The sequence below is a fragment of the Aptenodytes patagonicus genome, chromosome 17 (genome assembly GCF_965638725.1).
Source record: "Aptenodytes patagonicus chromosome 17, bAptPat1.pri.cur, whole genome shotgun sequence".
Lineage (NCBI taxonomy): Eukaryota > Metazoa > Chordata > Aves > Sphenisciformes > Spheniscidae > Aptenodytes > Aptenodytes patagonicus.
In genome coordinates, this window is record NC_134965.1 from 4,012,361 (window position 1) to 4,026,004 (window position 13,644).

The 13,644-nt window shown below is 41.0% G+C and overlaps 1 protein-coding gene across 2 annotated transcripts in view; it reads right to left on the minus strand.

Moving 5' to 3' along the window:
- LOC143168279 (sphingosine-1-phosphate transporter SPNS2-like) overlaps positions 1-13,644 on the minus strand; it is a 140,122-nt gene that overhangs the window by 53,394 nt on the left and 73,084 nt on the right. For both annotated transcript variants that reach the window (XM_076354565.1, XM_076354564.1), the window contains exon 4: positions 644-795. In XM_076354565.1, the coding sequence (XP_076210680.1) occupies positions 644-795 (152 nt within the window). The remainder of the gene's footprint in view (positions 1-643; positions 796-13,644) is intronic.

Sequence of the window (13,644 nt, forward strand, 5' to 3'; positions counted from 1 at the left end):
TTGCAACTACCAAGTCATCTACGATTGGCTTAGCTGCATTTTCCAAACTTAAGTTAGATTGGCCAAATTCAAGGTTGGGCAGAATTTGAGCTTAAACTAAAAATATTTTTAAAAGTCAAAATTTCAAATTGTGTATGTTATGTAGCATACTCCTCTTGAAACCTGATATTTAGGCTGTCACATAGAAGCAGGTACCCATTCACTCACTTTTGAAAACTCAGCCCAGTGTCTTGAGAGATCTTGATTTCACAGTAACCTGAAAGACATTGGCTAAGGAAGGCCTAGACCTCAAATGAATCGAAGCAACGATTCAGAGAACAAGTATAACATTATTCAAAATGATAGTTTAACTTAATAATGCTTAAAAAAAAAAAGTCAGCTAAAATATTTGATTCCATTTTCACCCCATTGCTGTAAAAAAAAAAAATCCTTCCCACTAATTCCCAAAAGTCACACATGAACCAGTAACGGGGCTAGAAAAAGAATCCAATTCCTGCAACTAATTAGTCACTGCTCACAATATTTTCCTGTCTAAACCATTCCAACCAAAGGCAGAACTATCATCGTTAGCAACTTAAGATCCGTGTGAACTTACTTGAAGAGAAAAGCCAAAACCAGATCAAAGAAGCATTATGTCACTTACCTGCCAAGAGGAATTGCAAAGTAGAAAACAGACAGCATAAGGGTCCTTGTGTTTTTGGTGAAAAGGTCTCCTATGATGGTTGGTGCAATAGTGGAGTAACTTGCTTCACCGATGCCAACCAAACCTCGTGAGAGCACAAGAAGCCAGAAATACTGAGAAAAGAAATAAAACACCTTAGCAGGTCTCCTCTTGTCTTTTGGAATTCAGGATGGACAGCAGTGAAAGCTGCGCAAATAGGGAAATATAAACCCATGTGACTGGAAAGTGACCCCCCTGCATGCATTTATTTTTTAAAACCTCAGACTCTTTCCATTTGCCTCTTGCTGGGGAGGAAAGGGACCATATTTTTTGTGAAGATTTATAGGCATGAAAGAAAAGTAGTAGTAATACATGTTTACCCAGTGACACTCAAGAAGATATTTCTAATACAGGCAGAAGACCCTCAGTTTATTCTCAGCATGTAGCTCACTCTCGTTAAGCCCGAGTGCCAGCAACCTGCACTGACAGAGGAAGGTTTGGGGAGGCGGGTGAGGGTAACAAATCCTGCTCTGGGATCCCGAAAAGCAATACTTGCCGAGCACAATCCCAACCTCCCCAGCATGCCAAGGGAGGAGTTAAGACTGGTGAAATCCTAAAGGCTCTTCAAAGCTGTGAAAGAGTTGAACCTGCAATCCCCCAAATTCTCGATTTTCTCCTTGGTTAGAAGCTACTGAATAAGGGAAGTTTTTCAAAGGTGCTAAGCACCTATCTCACTCCACTTGCCTGGAGTGAGCATAAAAAAGCATAAATCTCCCCCTCACAGCAGGAAGGCAGAGTAAACCAACACTGAACGCTTCTGAAAAACCTCAGGTTACAATCTGAGCCGAAACGCACACAGTTACAAAGAGATAAGACTTGAGCTTTACTGTGAACCACAGGAACATCAGTGTGCTCAGTAAGTAGTACCACCAGGTGAAAGATTCAGAGCCATACAAGGCAACGGCACAGGTTGAAAAGGCATTAAGCTGCCCAGAGAATTACGTGCCCTTCTGAGTAAAGGGCAATCCAACAGAACGAGGAGATGGACTTCCCATTCAGCACAACGCAGCCTAAAATGGACGAAAAGGAATCGTTCATTTAATAGAATTTTCTTCATGGCCTGTTTTCCTGTTTCAGCCAACGCTTTTGTAAACTGCAAGAACCTGATTTTCAAGCCAACCTCTTTCACTACACTTGCAGTTTTCTGGGTGCTGCTGCGTGAAGGCATAAGGCACAATACTTTGATGCCTAAATACCTGATACATGAGCACAATCAAGTCCTCAGACTTCTAAGCAGCTTGAGCTACACCCAGAAGTAATTGCAGGTGCAGAAATTAAGCAGTCAATTGCAGAAAACTGTAAGCACAAGGAAATCTATTTCTACAAATATAACCTCTACAAATCCTCAATTTACTGTTATTATTCTATAGATCATTTGTGAGAAGAACAAATTATAACATTATAATAAGGGATTATAATATGTCCTTAAACACAAAAGTGCTTTGAGAACAATGAGCGATTACTAATTCCCCTTCTTCAGATGGGAAAAAGTTGAGTTACAGGGATGTGACTGACTTTGTGCCCTACAGCAAAGCTAAGCCAGAGTACAGGGCTCTCATTCTCAAATATGGAAAATGTCATGCAGACATCAAGCCACGTACCTCAGTCATAAATATCAGCAGACAAAAATCTACCACTGACACATTTTCATTGTTTTCCTCACTGTAATCCCCTGGTTGAAAAGAATTTCTTGAGGTTTCCTATAGTCACACAAAACAAATACTTTTGCACACTCTTCACTTCCTCTTATTTTGACATAAATTCTGCATCAATACCTATTTTCTGAATGTATCCAAGTTCCTTGTTTGCTGGCAGGGCGTTTGCAGTGCTTCTATCATTCATATATCTCCCATAGCACATACGTAACAGACACGTGTGGGTGTATGCAGAAAGGGCAATACCATGACTCAATCGATTTAATTTATGCCAATTACCTAATGCTAAGCTACTCCACTGCAGAAATATGCTGACAATGATTGGTGCACAGGTAACCAATGTATTTGCAATGAGCAACAGTATTTATAACATGCTGAATGGCTTAGTCATGCAGAATTAGAAAGCGAGGGAACTGGAGGCTGGTTTTGGTTTCTTAAGAGGTTCAGATCTGGACCACAGAGAGGGTGACAGGCAAAATACTCATCTACCAGACCTGGAATGAGTATGTAGATAGCTAGTTACACCTGCAGAATGACAAGTTTGCAAATGCACTGGATGTTCCTCAAATTTGAAATACCTACATAAAAATGACACAAGTTTGAGCTCACCAGCCAGTATCACTCTCAGTGAGTACACTGGACAGGAATTTCCTCCAAATAATGCTGTTGTAAGATTCCTCTTACAATCCCAGCATAAAGCAGCAAACTGTACAAAGATTTCCTATTGCGGTGAAGAGCGACTCGGTTCCATCAACACCTTTGAATCAGAGTCCCCGTACAATGAAATCTTCTGCAACAAGTAAGATGTTTACTCTTCTCCCCCAGTTCCTCCTTGAATCCTCCTCCTGGGCTTATCCCATGCTTACACACTCCAAGTATCTGTTTAATATTTAAACTATGTTATCTGAAGCAGGGATATCCAAATTTAAGTCATGAGATTCTGACTTCAGTTGGCAATAAAAGGAGTCTTATAAAAGCATAATCTACATAAAGACATGAATGGTATTGCCCTTCTGAGATGATATATTCAAGACTACAGACAATGCAGCTATTTAGGTGTAACAACCAGGCAAAACATACAGAAGTCCAAAACAATATTAGGGAATTATTTATAATCAGTTCTATGTTGTGCCTGGTTTTAGAGCTCTGTATCTAGGATTAAAGAGCTAATGCCTCTTCTTATCCCGCTGAAAGATCTCTTCTGGATCTTTGGCTAGCACGCATCCTATTGGAACCTAGACAACAAAATTATGCGGTAATTTGTTACATTAAGCTAGAACTCCCAGTCTTCCATCTCTAATCAGTCAAAACTTAAGTTTTTGTCATCTCTGAAGAGGGACAGCTGGGTAGCTCCCCAAGACAAAATGTCACCCTTTCAGAGAGAGGCCTAATCTTTCATTTTTCATACAGGAAGAAAAAATACGAACAACAAAACAACTCCAAAATTCTTATGCTGCTACTCATTTGGACCACAGACATACCATGAACCACTTGGAAACTGGTCCCAAAACCACTGTGTGTGCAATATAGACAACTGCTATTTTACTATGTGTGTCTATTTATATATATACACATACATCCATACCTCCCTCTCTCTCTGAGTGCATGCGAACATGACAACCAACATAAACAAACGGGAAAGTCAGATATTACCCACGCAGAGGAAGCACCCTTCTCCTCCACAGCTGTAGCAGGACACTTCTACCATTCCCTCTGCACTAGGTTTTCCCCCAAGTGCTTTTTCCTCTCTCTCCTACCCCAGGATTCTCAGAAGTTTAGTGAGACAAAAAGGGCTGACACCAGCCAAATTCTCTACATTATCTGTGCTTAAAAGCAGTACAGGCAGCTAAGACTTTTAACTGAATTTCACTGTTCCCCAAGCAGAAATTGATATATATTAAAGACGCTTATTCCTTTCTACATAACCTTGGAACTCTTCTGTCATTTGTTCATCTGTGCAAGTAGTTCTCACTCTGGCAGGAAAATTGAAAATATCTGAGTCAGCTTTCAGCACCTGAGCCTATTCCTTCTCCATAGGTTAAGCCCAGCAACCTCAATACTTCAGTGTCTTTTTCTCTGAGTCAGTGCTTGCAACTAAAGTTTTTTTGAAACAAAGGGCTATTACAGCAAACAATTTATTTATATCTTTAATTTTGGTTAGCAGTCATGCCAGAGGTGTCTGCACCTCCATGAGAGCTGCCAACATCTCCTGGTTTGTAGAGATGCAATGGTTTCCTTCGAATGACTGTATGGCAGAAATCCCCCTCCCTGCCTAAAGTGCTACAGAGACTGTCGCAGTCACAGCCACGCTGCGGCAGAGCTCCTAGGCACCAACTTGGATGTGGACAGCTGGAGAAGGGTTATCGTAGGAAGACCTGAACCATACCAATGCAACTGCTATGAGCTCTGGGGGCAATTTAGGATGCAAAGGTGCTCCGAGTCCCTTTCTCCAACTTCCATGTGCCACAAAGGGGCTGATGAGACACAAGCCAAGGAAGATTCCAGTATACAAGAAACCATCAACATATGGAAAGAATAGTGGCCGGCAGAGACCCAGAACCGCCACAGTCTTCCTGGGAAATTTCCCTTCAAGAGATGCCATCACCAGAAAGTAGCGCACAGAGAAAGCACTCCTACACGCCTGCATGAGGTAGAAAAGGTCAATGGACCTGCTCTCTTCTTCCCATCTCTTAACTCTATGGAAGGAAAAATATGCCCTAGTTCTAAAGCTGAAGACTTTACTGCTTTGTAATTTGAAGACTAACAAACCCAAACAAAAAAAGAAACCCAATCCCCCAAAAGAGATATGAGTTTTGAAAGGGATACAAATCCTTATGCCTCAGGGAATGCACCGATCGCTAATAGGAATGCACCACACACTAATTTCCAAATTTCTTAAACTATCTGCAAACCGTAGGCAACAGCAGCGATAGATCATGGGGACAGGCAGACCTGGTCTGATTACTGTTGCCAATGACACTATCTCACTAGAAGCTACAGGCCTGACACAATCTTTTCAGAATTTTCATCTGAAAAAAGCTTTCATGATTTGAATTAAATATTTATAATATGCCAAAAAATAGTTCATGTATTTTCTCTGCAAAGTATGACATGGTTTATATTCACATTTTCATACTGACTTTACTCTCAATCTCACACACACATAAATGTTTGATGGCCTAGGACACGTGACTAGCTTTAATCATGTTTGGACAAACCTCCTAATTATACATTTATCCTAGCTGTATAGGCCATTGAGTGAGTAATACATGTTTTAATAGGTCTAATTACAGCTTTAACTCCTTTATCTTTTTTAATTAGTTAACAAAAGGAATTAAGCCACAGTTCTCTAAAAGATTAGCTGTCAGTGATAAACCTATAATCTGCCAAATATGTGTACAACTCTGAACCACCAGATTTACTGTCTAAAGAATCATATGATCCTTAAGCTTCGGTTATTAAGTATTTGCATTTGAATGTGGAGTAGCTTGTAAGGGTCTCATAAAACAAGCTGAATACATGCTTGTTTCAGATTAGGGACACATGGACCAATGAGATCACACAGATATAGCTAACCTAGTACAAATTACTAGCATGGATGTACAGCAGCAGTGCAAGCCATGTTTTGAACTGATGTTGCTGGTCTAAAAGAAGGACCTTTTATACAGCTACTGCAACTGCACCTGCACCCTTTCCTATATGAGGATACTGAGTTAACCTCCTACGGTTTTCTACATTTAGCTTCTGTAAAAGAGGGCTCAGCACCATGAAATTCCATATTTGAACTGCTGAGGTTTGCCATATTTTCCTTCTTTTATTATATAACATTATGCAGCAAACAAGGATATAGAATCAGGGTTTGCATCCTTGGAAAGAAAATGTGCATAAGGAAAACCATCCATGTCACCAGGCAGCTAGGATTGCCACACAAAGCCTAAAATACATGTGTGTGGAATGACAATAAACTAAGGAGAAAGCACTGGGATTGATTTAATTTCCCCGAGTTTCTAGACGAAACGAGTTGAACTGTACTGCAGTTACACTCTTGTATTTCTACAGCTGGCAGGGTCTTGTATTGACAAGATCCAGGGTACCACAGCAGTCACAAGTGATCAGTTAGATCAACTGAAGATAAATAAATCTGAAATACTGCAGGAGTCAGCTGACGAAAGTAAAACCCACAGGACTCAAATGTATATTCAAGGGCTGCACAACAGTGGTCCCTTTTGACAGCTACACTCGTGTGCAAGCATTTGTCTTTCCCGAGCAGAACTTGTATTTTCTGGCCAGGCAAACACCACTTCCTCTTGCACTCCATTAAGTTTTCCCAACCGTATCAGTACTTTGCAGGGATCTAAGTGGTTAGAGATTACACACCGCACCTTTCACCACAGGTACAACAAAGATGTACCATTAATCATGATGCAAACCAAACCAGGAACATGCTTCCGAGTATTGGTATTGTGACTAAGAGCATTGGCTCCTATAAACTCACAGTTCAAATTCCAGCTCATTAGCTGAGAGTCACTGGAAGAGCTGAGCAATGGAATGACATTACAAATGCAGGTGACATATTTGCTTAAACACTGAACACTCCATTTCTCTTAGCCCTCCCAGTAATGACGGGGTCACCTTTAAGAACCTGAAAGTTTCCAAGTCAAACAGGGACACTGACAAATCGTGAAAGACAAGATGACATTAAACTATGATGTTCACATTTTAAGTATCATTCTGTGTCTGGATGGATGACAAAGGCTACAGCAGAACAGATAAGCCTAAATACATCTTCCACCTCTGTGCACCCCTAAAGCTTTACAAATTTTGAATACATATAACAAAGGCACCTGGCTTCCATTGGTGGGTACAAGTCCTGGGTCCACACACTTGTTAGGAATGGTGTGTCAAATCTAGATACGGACCACAAAGTCACACGCCCTACCTTCTCAAACGTGAATGGTTCTAACTCTCCTTTAATAAAAGGAGAATAAATATTGTAAAGAGCTAGAGAGGGGTTACATATTTAGTACTGGTGAATTGTTCTGTGCCAATCCTGAAGAACATGTCTTCCTGTCAAGTCCAGCCCAGACTTTTAAGTAACAGAATATTCATGCCAAATTTTGGCCTTTTGGTATCTTACTGTTTGGGAGATCTTTGCGCAGGAACAAAGGAAGATGAGTATCTACCTTTATCTACAAGTAATCTTAACTAATCCCTCATGGGGATTGCCAGGAGAGAGACCCAAATACAAAATAACATGGGGACAGAAATGTTTCCTGTGATGTTTTGTTGGTCGGTACTTTTCTCCCCCATTAATAGGTTGGGTAAGCATTGTTTTCAGGATTTCCTACAACCAAAAGGAGTTGATTATGTTTAATCTCTGGGTGGCATAGATAGTGACTAGCCAGGGTACACGCTTGTGTGAAGTCTGGTTGCCGACAGGTTGATGAGTTATCAGCTCTGATGCAATGCTGTGAGCTACCAGTATTTTATCTGTTTTTTGTAGAGATACAAGTGCACTTAGAGGTTCATGCTACAGTTACCTGTCTGATAAATGTAACTATAAACTACTCTTCTCACCTCCAACAAGACATTTTTCCCTTATCAGACGTGAGTCATGCTGGCAGGGTAGCCTGGGGGAGATCACTGCAGTTGCCGGTTCTTTTGCCATTTGGCCCACTGCAGAGACATGATTGGGTTTAGACTCCTCTTTTCTTCCCTCATTGTGTGTGTCATCACTTACCCGTAACTACTTTTCACTTCCCATCTCTTTACAATCACAGTGCCTTTTAAGTCACTACTGAACACAACATTTCCCGTAACTTCTATCACCACTGGATTTAAGTTCTACAGTTTCCTCCCTTCAAATTAAACTCTTGATGCCAAGCCCGTCTTTCATCACCGTTTTCAAACTGCTCTTCTCCTTTGCATGCACGTCACAGAATCAGGGAATAGTTGAGATTGGAAGGGACCTCTGGAGATAGTCTAGTTCAAGCCCCCTGCTCAAAGCGGGGTCAACTACAACAGGTTGCTTAAGACCATGTCCAGCTGAGTTTTGAATATCTCCAAGGATGGAGAAGCCACAACCTCGCTGGACAACCTGTTCCAGAGTTTGACCATCCTCACAGTAAAAATGTTTCTTCTGAAGTTTAAATGGAATTTCCTGTATTTTAGTTTGTGCCCGTTGCCTCATCTTTTCATTGGGCACCATTGAGAAGAGTCTGGCTCCATCTTTACTGCCTCCTATCAGGTATTGATACACATTGAAGCAGCACTATTCACACATTTTATTCACACATTCACATTCATTTTATTCACACATGCTTATTATATGCTGGGTAGAGGTTATAAGCAGGTTACAGATGAGATCAGTACACCATGTCAAGATTTAAGAGCAAGCTACTGAGTTACTGAAATCTTAGTACACTTCATTAATCATTTGCTCAAGGGTCAACATATAAACCCTTTGCAATTAGGATGAACTTACAGTATAGCTTCTAAAGCACTTCTGATTCTTCTACAGCATCCATCTACACTATGTCAAACACTTCAAAACTTCAGCTCATTTTGGGTGCATTAAGTGTCCTACCAATTCTTAGCTCTAAGCACCTCACCTTTGAACAATTCCCTTTTGGGAAAATTCAGCTGGTATTCAGAGACCCGCAAGGAGAAGAAAGACCAGAGCAAGTAGAAAGAGAACAAAATACATATTTAAATATAATGAACAAGAGAGATGAAGCAAAGTCCGCTCACCTTTCCTTTGATTGTCTCTAGTATTTGCTAATGGCTTTAGTTCTCCCAGGTGACCTGTTCAGCACACTTAATTGAATGTGGAAAGTTTTATTTGGAAATGTACCTGAGATTCTGGCTGATTAAAGTGTCCTCCATTTTATGAGATTTATATTATTATTTAGTATGTAAAAATAACCAATAAAGACTGTAAGATATTCCTTTTTCACTCATCACACCCTTCAATCAGCAACTAAAGTGTTTAACAACTGGGTATCTACAGATAGGCTCTAACATGAAGCACCTAATTAACCACTCTGGAGAAAAAACAAAAACACCCTGGAAGTAGCAAGAATCCCACAGCACCTCCCAGATTCAGCAGGGAGCTGCTGTGTGCTTCGCAGGTACAAAAATCAGGGTCAAGATTTTCTTAGCTACTTGCGAATTCTGAATGTGACATTCCCTTTCAACATTAAAATTGCGGCGTCTGCAATCCAAGTTCCCATCGCTGCCCTCCCTTCAAACCTGTGGCAGTCCTGAGAGAACCTTCTATTACTTTTCAGTAATTTTTGGGTAGCACAAAAAAAAAAAAGGGAGGGGAAAAAAAAAAAAAAAGAGCCCAATTCCCATTCTCCATCCAATTAGATAATGTAATTATAAGACACTGGGTGATGAAGCAGCACCACCGGGTCCTGACAGTAGCCTCAGTTAAGACAAAGCAGCGTTTCAGCTTACTAATTGAAGGGCTTTTCATCTGATTGACCTGCCTGTGGTAAAAATATTACATGACACTCAAATGGTGGGATTTATGTTCTTCCCAATTTAGTCTCTTCGTCATTAATATTGCATTAATGACAGGGGTCTGGAATGTAATTGGAAGGAATGTAACAGATTAGCTTGCTTATTCACCAGAACACCATCCGGCAGAGTGCTTCATGCATAGCTACTTATAAAATAGACCTTAAAGAAAAAGGTTGATGTTTTCAAATAAATCACAGGGGGATCATAAAGAGCCCCATGTTACCAGTGCCTGCCAGAACATCGAGTTAAAGCACTTCTTTTCATCCTTGTGGCTCTGGTGTAAGACACAGAGGAGTCCATAGGATTTCACATGGCTGAAATAGTGGTCATTTATCCGTGTTACAAAACCATTACATGCAGCTCGGCCAGAATGTATCTTCCAAAACTGTTCCCCTGAGAACCTTAATAGTTCTGGGTTGGAAGCAAACTGTTGCTTTTTGTTCCAGATCTGTCAGGTGGGACACACTTATCAGCACTTGCAACAAATATCTCTGGCATTAGGCAGTATCACCATTCCCTTCCTGAGACGTGCAAAGACAACCATAACATAATCACAAAAATAGGGATTGGGAGAATGACAATGTATTTTTGTAACTGTGGAAACAATGCAAGGTTCTCGACACACAAAAGTTTTCAAATACTAATAGCTGGAATATGACCTGGCATACGTGAAACTAAAGAATATTCACAGGCAGTAAGAGGCTGCTGTGTTCCAGCCACAGATGAGTCACAAGCGAAGACTGAATCCAAGCAACCCAGCTATAAACAGATACCAGATTTTTCAGAGCAAATAGTTACAGGCATGCAGAACACTAACACCTCCACCTTCAATGATGTCTATAGAAACATATGAGATCTAACCACATCAACCCGATGGGCTGTCTTGTCTCAAACACTCTTTGCTTTGGATCAATTCTTAAACCGAAATTTAGTCAAATCCAACAGACAGGTCTCATTCTTGGAAAGCAGAACCCTATGTTCATATCCCCGAGCCAGCTGCAGAAACGATGATTTCTCAGCACCCTTTGAAAAAAGCATCAGCCAACTGACTGAAACCCCCAGGTGTGAATGTTTTGCCCTAACTAAATGCATTTTCACGGGCAGAACAAGTTTTGAGAGTCCACGAAGGCCACATTTTAATGGAATGCCTCAAGGTTTAAATGAAATTACCACAAAGTTACAGTCCCAGCAATTTACCTATACTGTTGGTTCCGCTGATTCTTGGCATATTTTACTTTGCATATGCTAAAAATTTAAGTACACCAGCAGGTCAGACCTTTTAGGCAACTTTGTTGAAAAAACATCCAAATTGTTCCAAACTCTGAATTTTTTTATTCCTACTTTCTGTTTTCACACGTCTCTGGCTTGCTGACTCAATCAAGATCCAGAAGCACCCAAGTACTGTGAGAAAGGCTGACCTTGCAATATGTTTGGCCTACATCTGAGAGATGTCTCATTTTTAGCATCAGATTTCCAGAGAGAAACTGATGCATCTACCAATTCCTCCTACCTAACAGCAGCTTCTTATTCATGATCTTCTTTGAACAGTTGTTATATTGCTAGTTGAAGCGTTATTAATTGGCAAGGTTTTGTCATGCTGTAGCCTCATTTCATTCTCTACAGCCAGCCTATTTGACAAAATGACAATCCTATTTAACTATATTAAATGCATTTGCATGTTTTGTCACTATCTTCTCATGAGACTTCATCAATCATGTTTTCAGACATGATGATCAGCACCACTCCCAGGGATTTCCAGCTCAAAATCTATTACATGGGTTTGAGATTAGTACTCTAATTCAACGTTATCTGAATTGTAAATGCAGCGTTTTGTGTAGCAGTGAACTTTATGCATTTAAAAGAAATGTCAACACTTCAAAAGACTAATTTAGCACCTGGTACTATAAGACATTTCCCATCTTCACACTATTTGCACATTACTCAGAACACAATGGTCCTTTTTTCAGCCCTATGCATGACCCAGGAGGCTACAGATTGTGTGTGCCATTGAAGAAGCGCTTACACTTCCTATAGTATGACTGATGCTTTTCTATCAGCAGGCAACCAAGAGCTCAACCAAAGAAAGGCTCAAATCCATACTTTTGCATCTGAACACAAGCTAAAGAGGCTGAATAACACTTTCCCTCTCTCCTGCATCCTATTTCTCAGGACAATATGCACAAGAACCACCACCAAGGCCCTCCTAATAGAAAGGTTACATTTGTTTTCAGGCCTCCTAATGAGCCTAAAACTGGGTTGAATGAATTGTTTCCTTTGACTGCGAGGCATCGTTAACCAAACTCTCCTGAAGCACCATGCTTCTTTCCAAGTCATAAGCCTCAAGAACACAAGCCATAAGTCGTCTCATTTACATCAATGCTAAGTACATGTCAGCTTACATCCTTGAACAAACAGTAACACTTCTCCAGACCCATATTTGAACACCCCAGTGAAGCATGAAGGGACACGTTCTACCCCACCAACTTGGCATCCTCTCAATACACAATTATCTGGGAAGCTTATTTCCAAAGGAACAGGATCACGTGGTGCCATCCAGACACTGCAGTAGTGACTTGCTTTGCTTTCTGAAGCCGTTTGACCAAGCCAGACTTCCCCACTGCTGAAGCACAGCATGCAACAGTGGAGCACTGCATTGGGAATGACTTGTGGTCCTCAGCTCACAACTGCTGCTGCAAGGGTTGCATTAAGCTGATAGGAAATTTTATAATTCCTTACTCTATATTTTAACATTTGCTTGGAAACTTACACACAGCACTACTTTTTTTTACTTTTTTTTTTTTTTTAAATTCTTTTTTGTCCCCCAGCTGATTCAGTCCTTCTATTTAAGGAGAACTTTCCCTTTCTTCCATTCCTGGGATGTTTTGAATGAGGCTGAGCTTAAGATGCTGTAATAATTACTTATAAAGCATGCTAAAGCATTATAGAGACTTCCAATAAGACAGGGTTGAAGCAATAAGACATCCCTTTTGTGTTCCATCGGCATGCTCTGGGGTTAGGCCTCTACTGCAGTATGGCAAGCAGAGTATACATTTTAATAGGCAACTGTCCTGGTTTCGGCTGGGATAGAGTTAATTTCCTTGCTAGTAGCTGGTACAGTGCTGTGTTTTGGATTTAGGAGGAGAATAATGTTGATGACACACCGATGTTTTAGTTGTTGCTGAGCAGTGCTTACGCTAGTCAAGGACTTTTCAGCTTCCCATGCTCTGCCGACTGAGCAGGCTGGAGGTGCACAAGATGCTGGGACACAGCTTCCTCCTGCACAGCCAGGACAGCTGACCCCAACTGGCCAGAGGGACATTCCATACCATGGGACGTCATGCTCAGTACTGGGGGGACTTGGCTGGGGGGTGGCGACTGCTGCTCGAGGACTGGCTGGGCATCGGTCGGCGGGTGGTGAGTAATTGCATCGTGCATCACTTCTTTTGTATATTCTTTTATCATCATCATCATCATTATTATTATTATTTCCCCTTCCTTTTCTGTCCTATTAAACTGTCTTTATCTCAACCCACGAATTTTACTTTTCCCCCCCCAATTCTCTCCCCAGTCCCACTGGGGGCAGGGAGTGAGCAAACGGCTGCATGGTGTTTAGCTGCCTGCCGGGTTAAACCACAACACCACCACAAGAAGAAGGAATGATTCCAAGACACACACAGCCTGGCAATGAAATAAATATGCCTTCTTCCCTCTGCCTCCTCAGCAAATAACTGACCCAGGTGA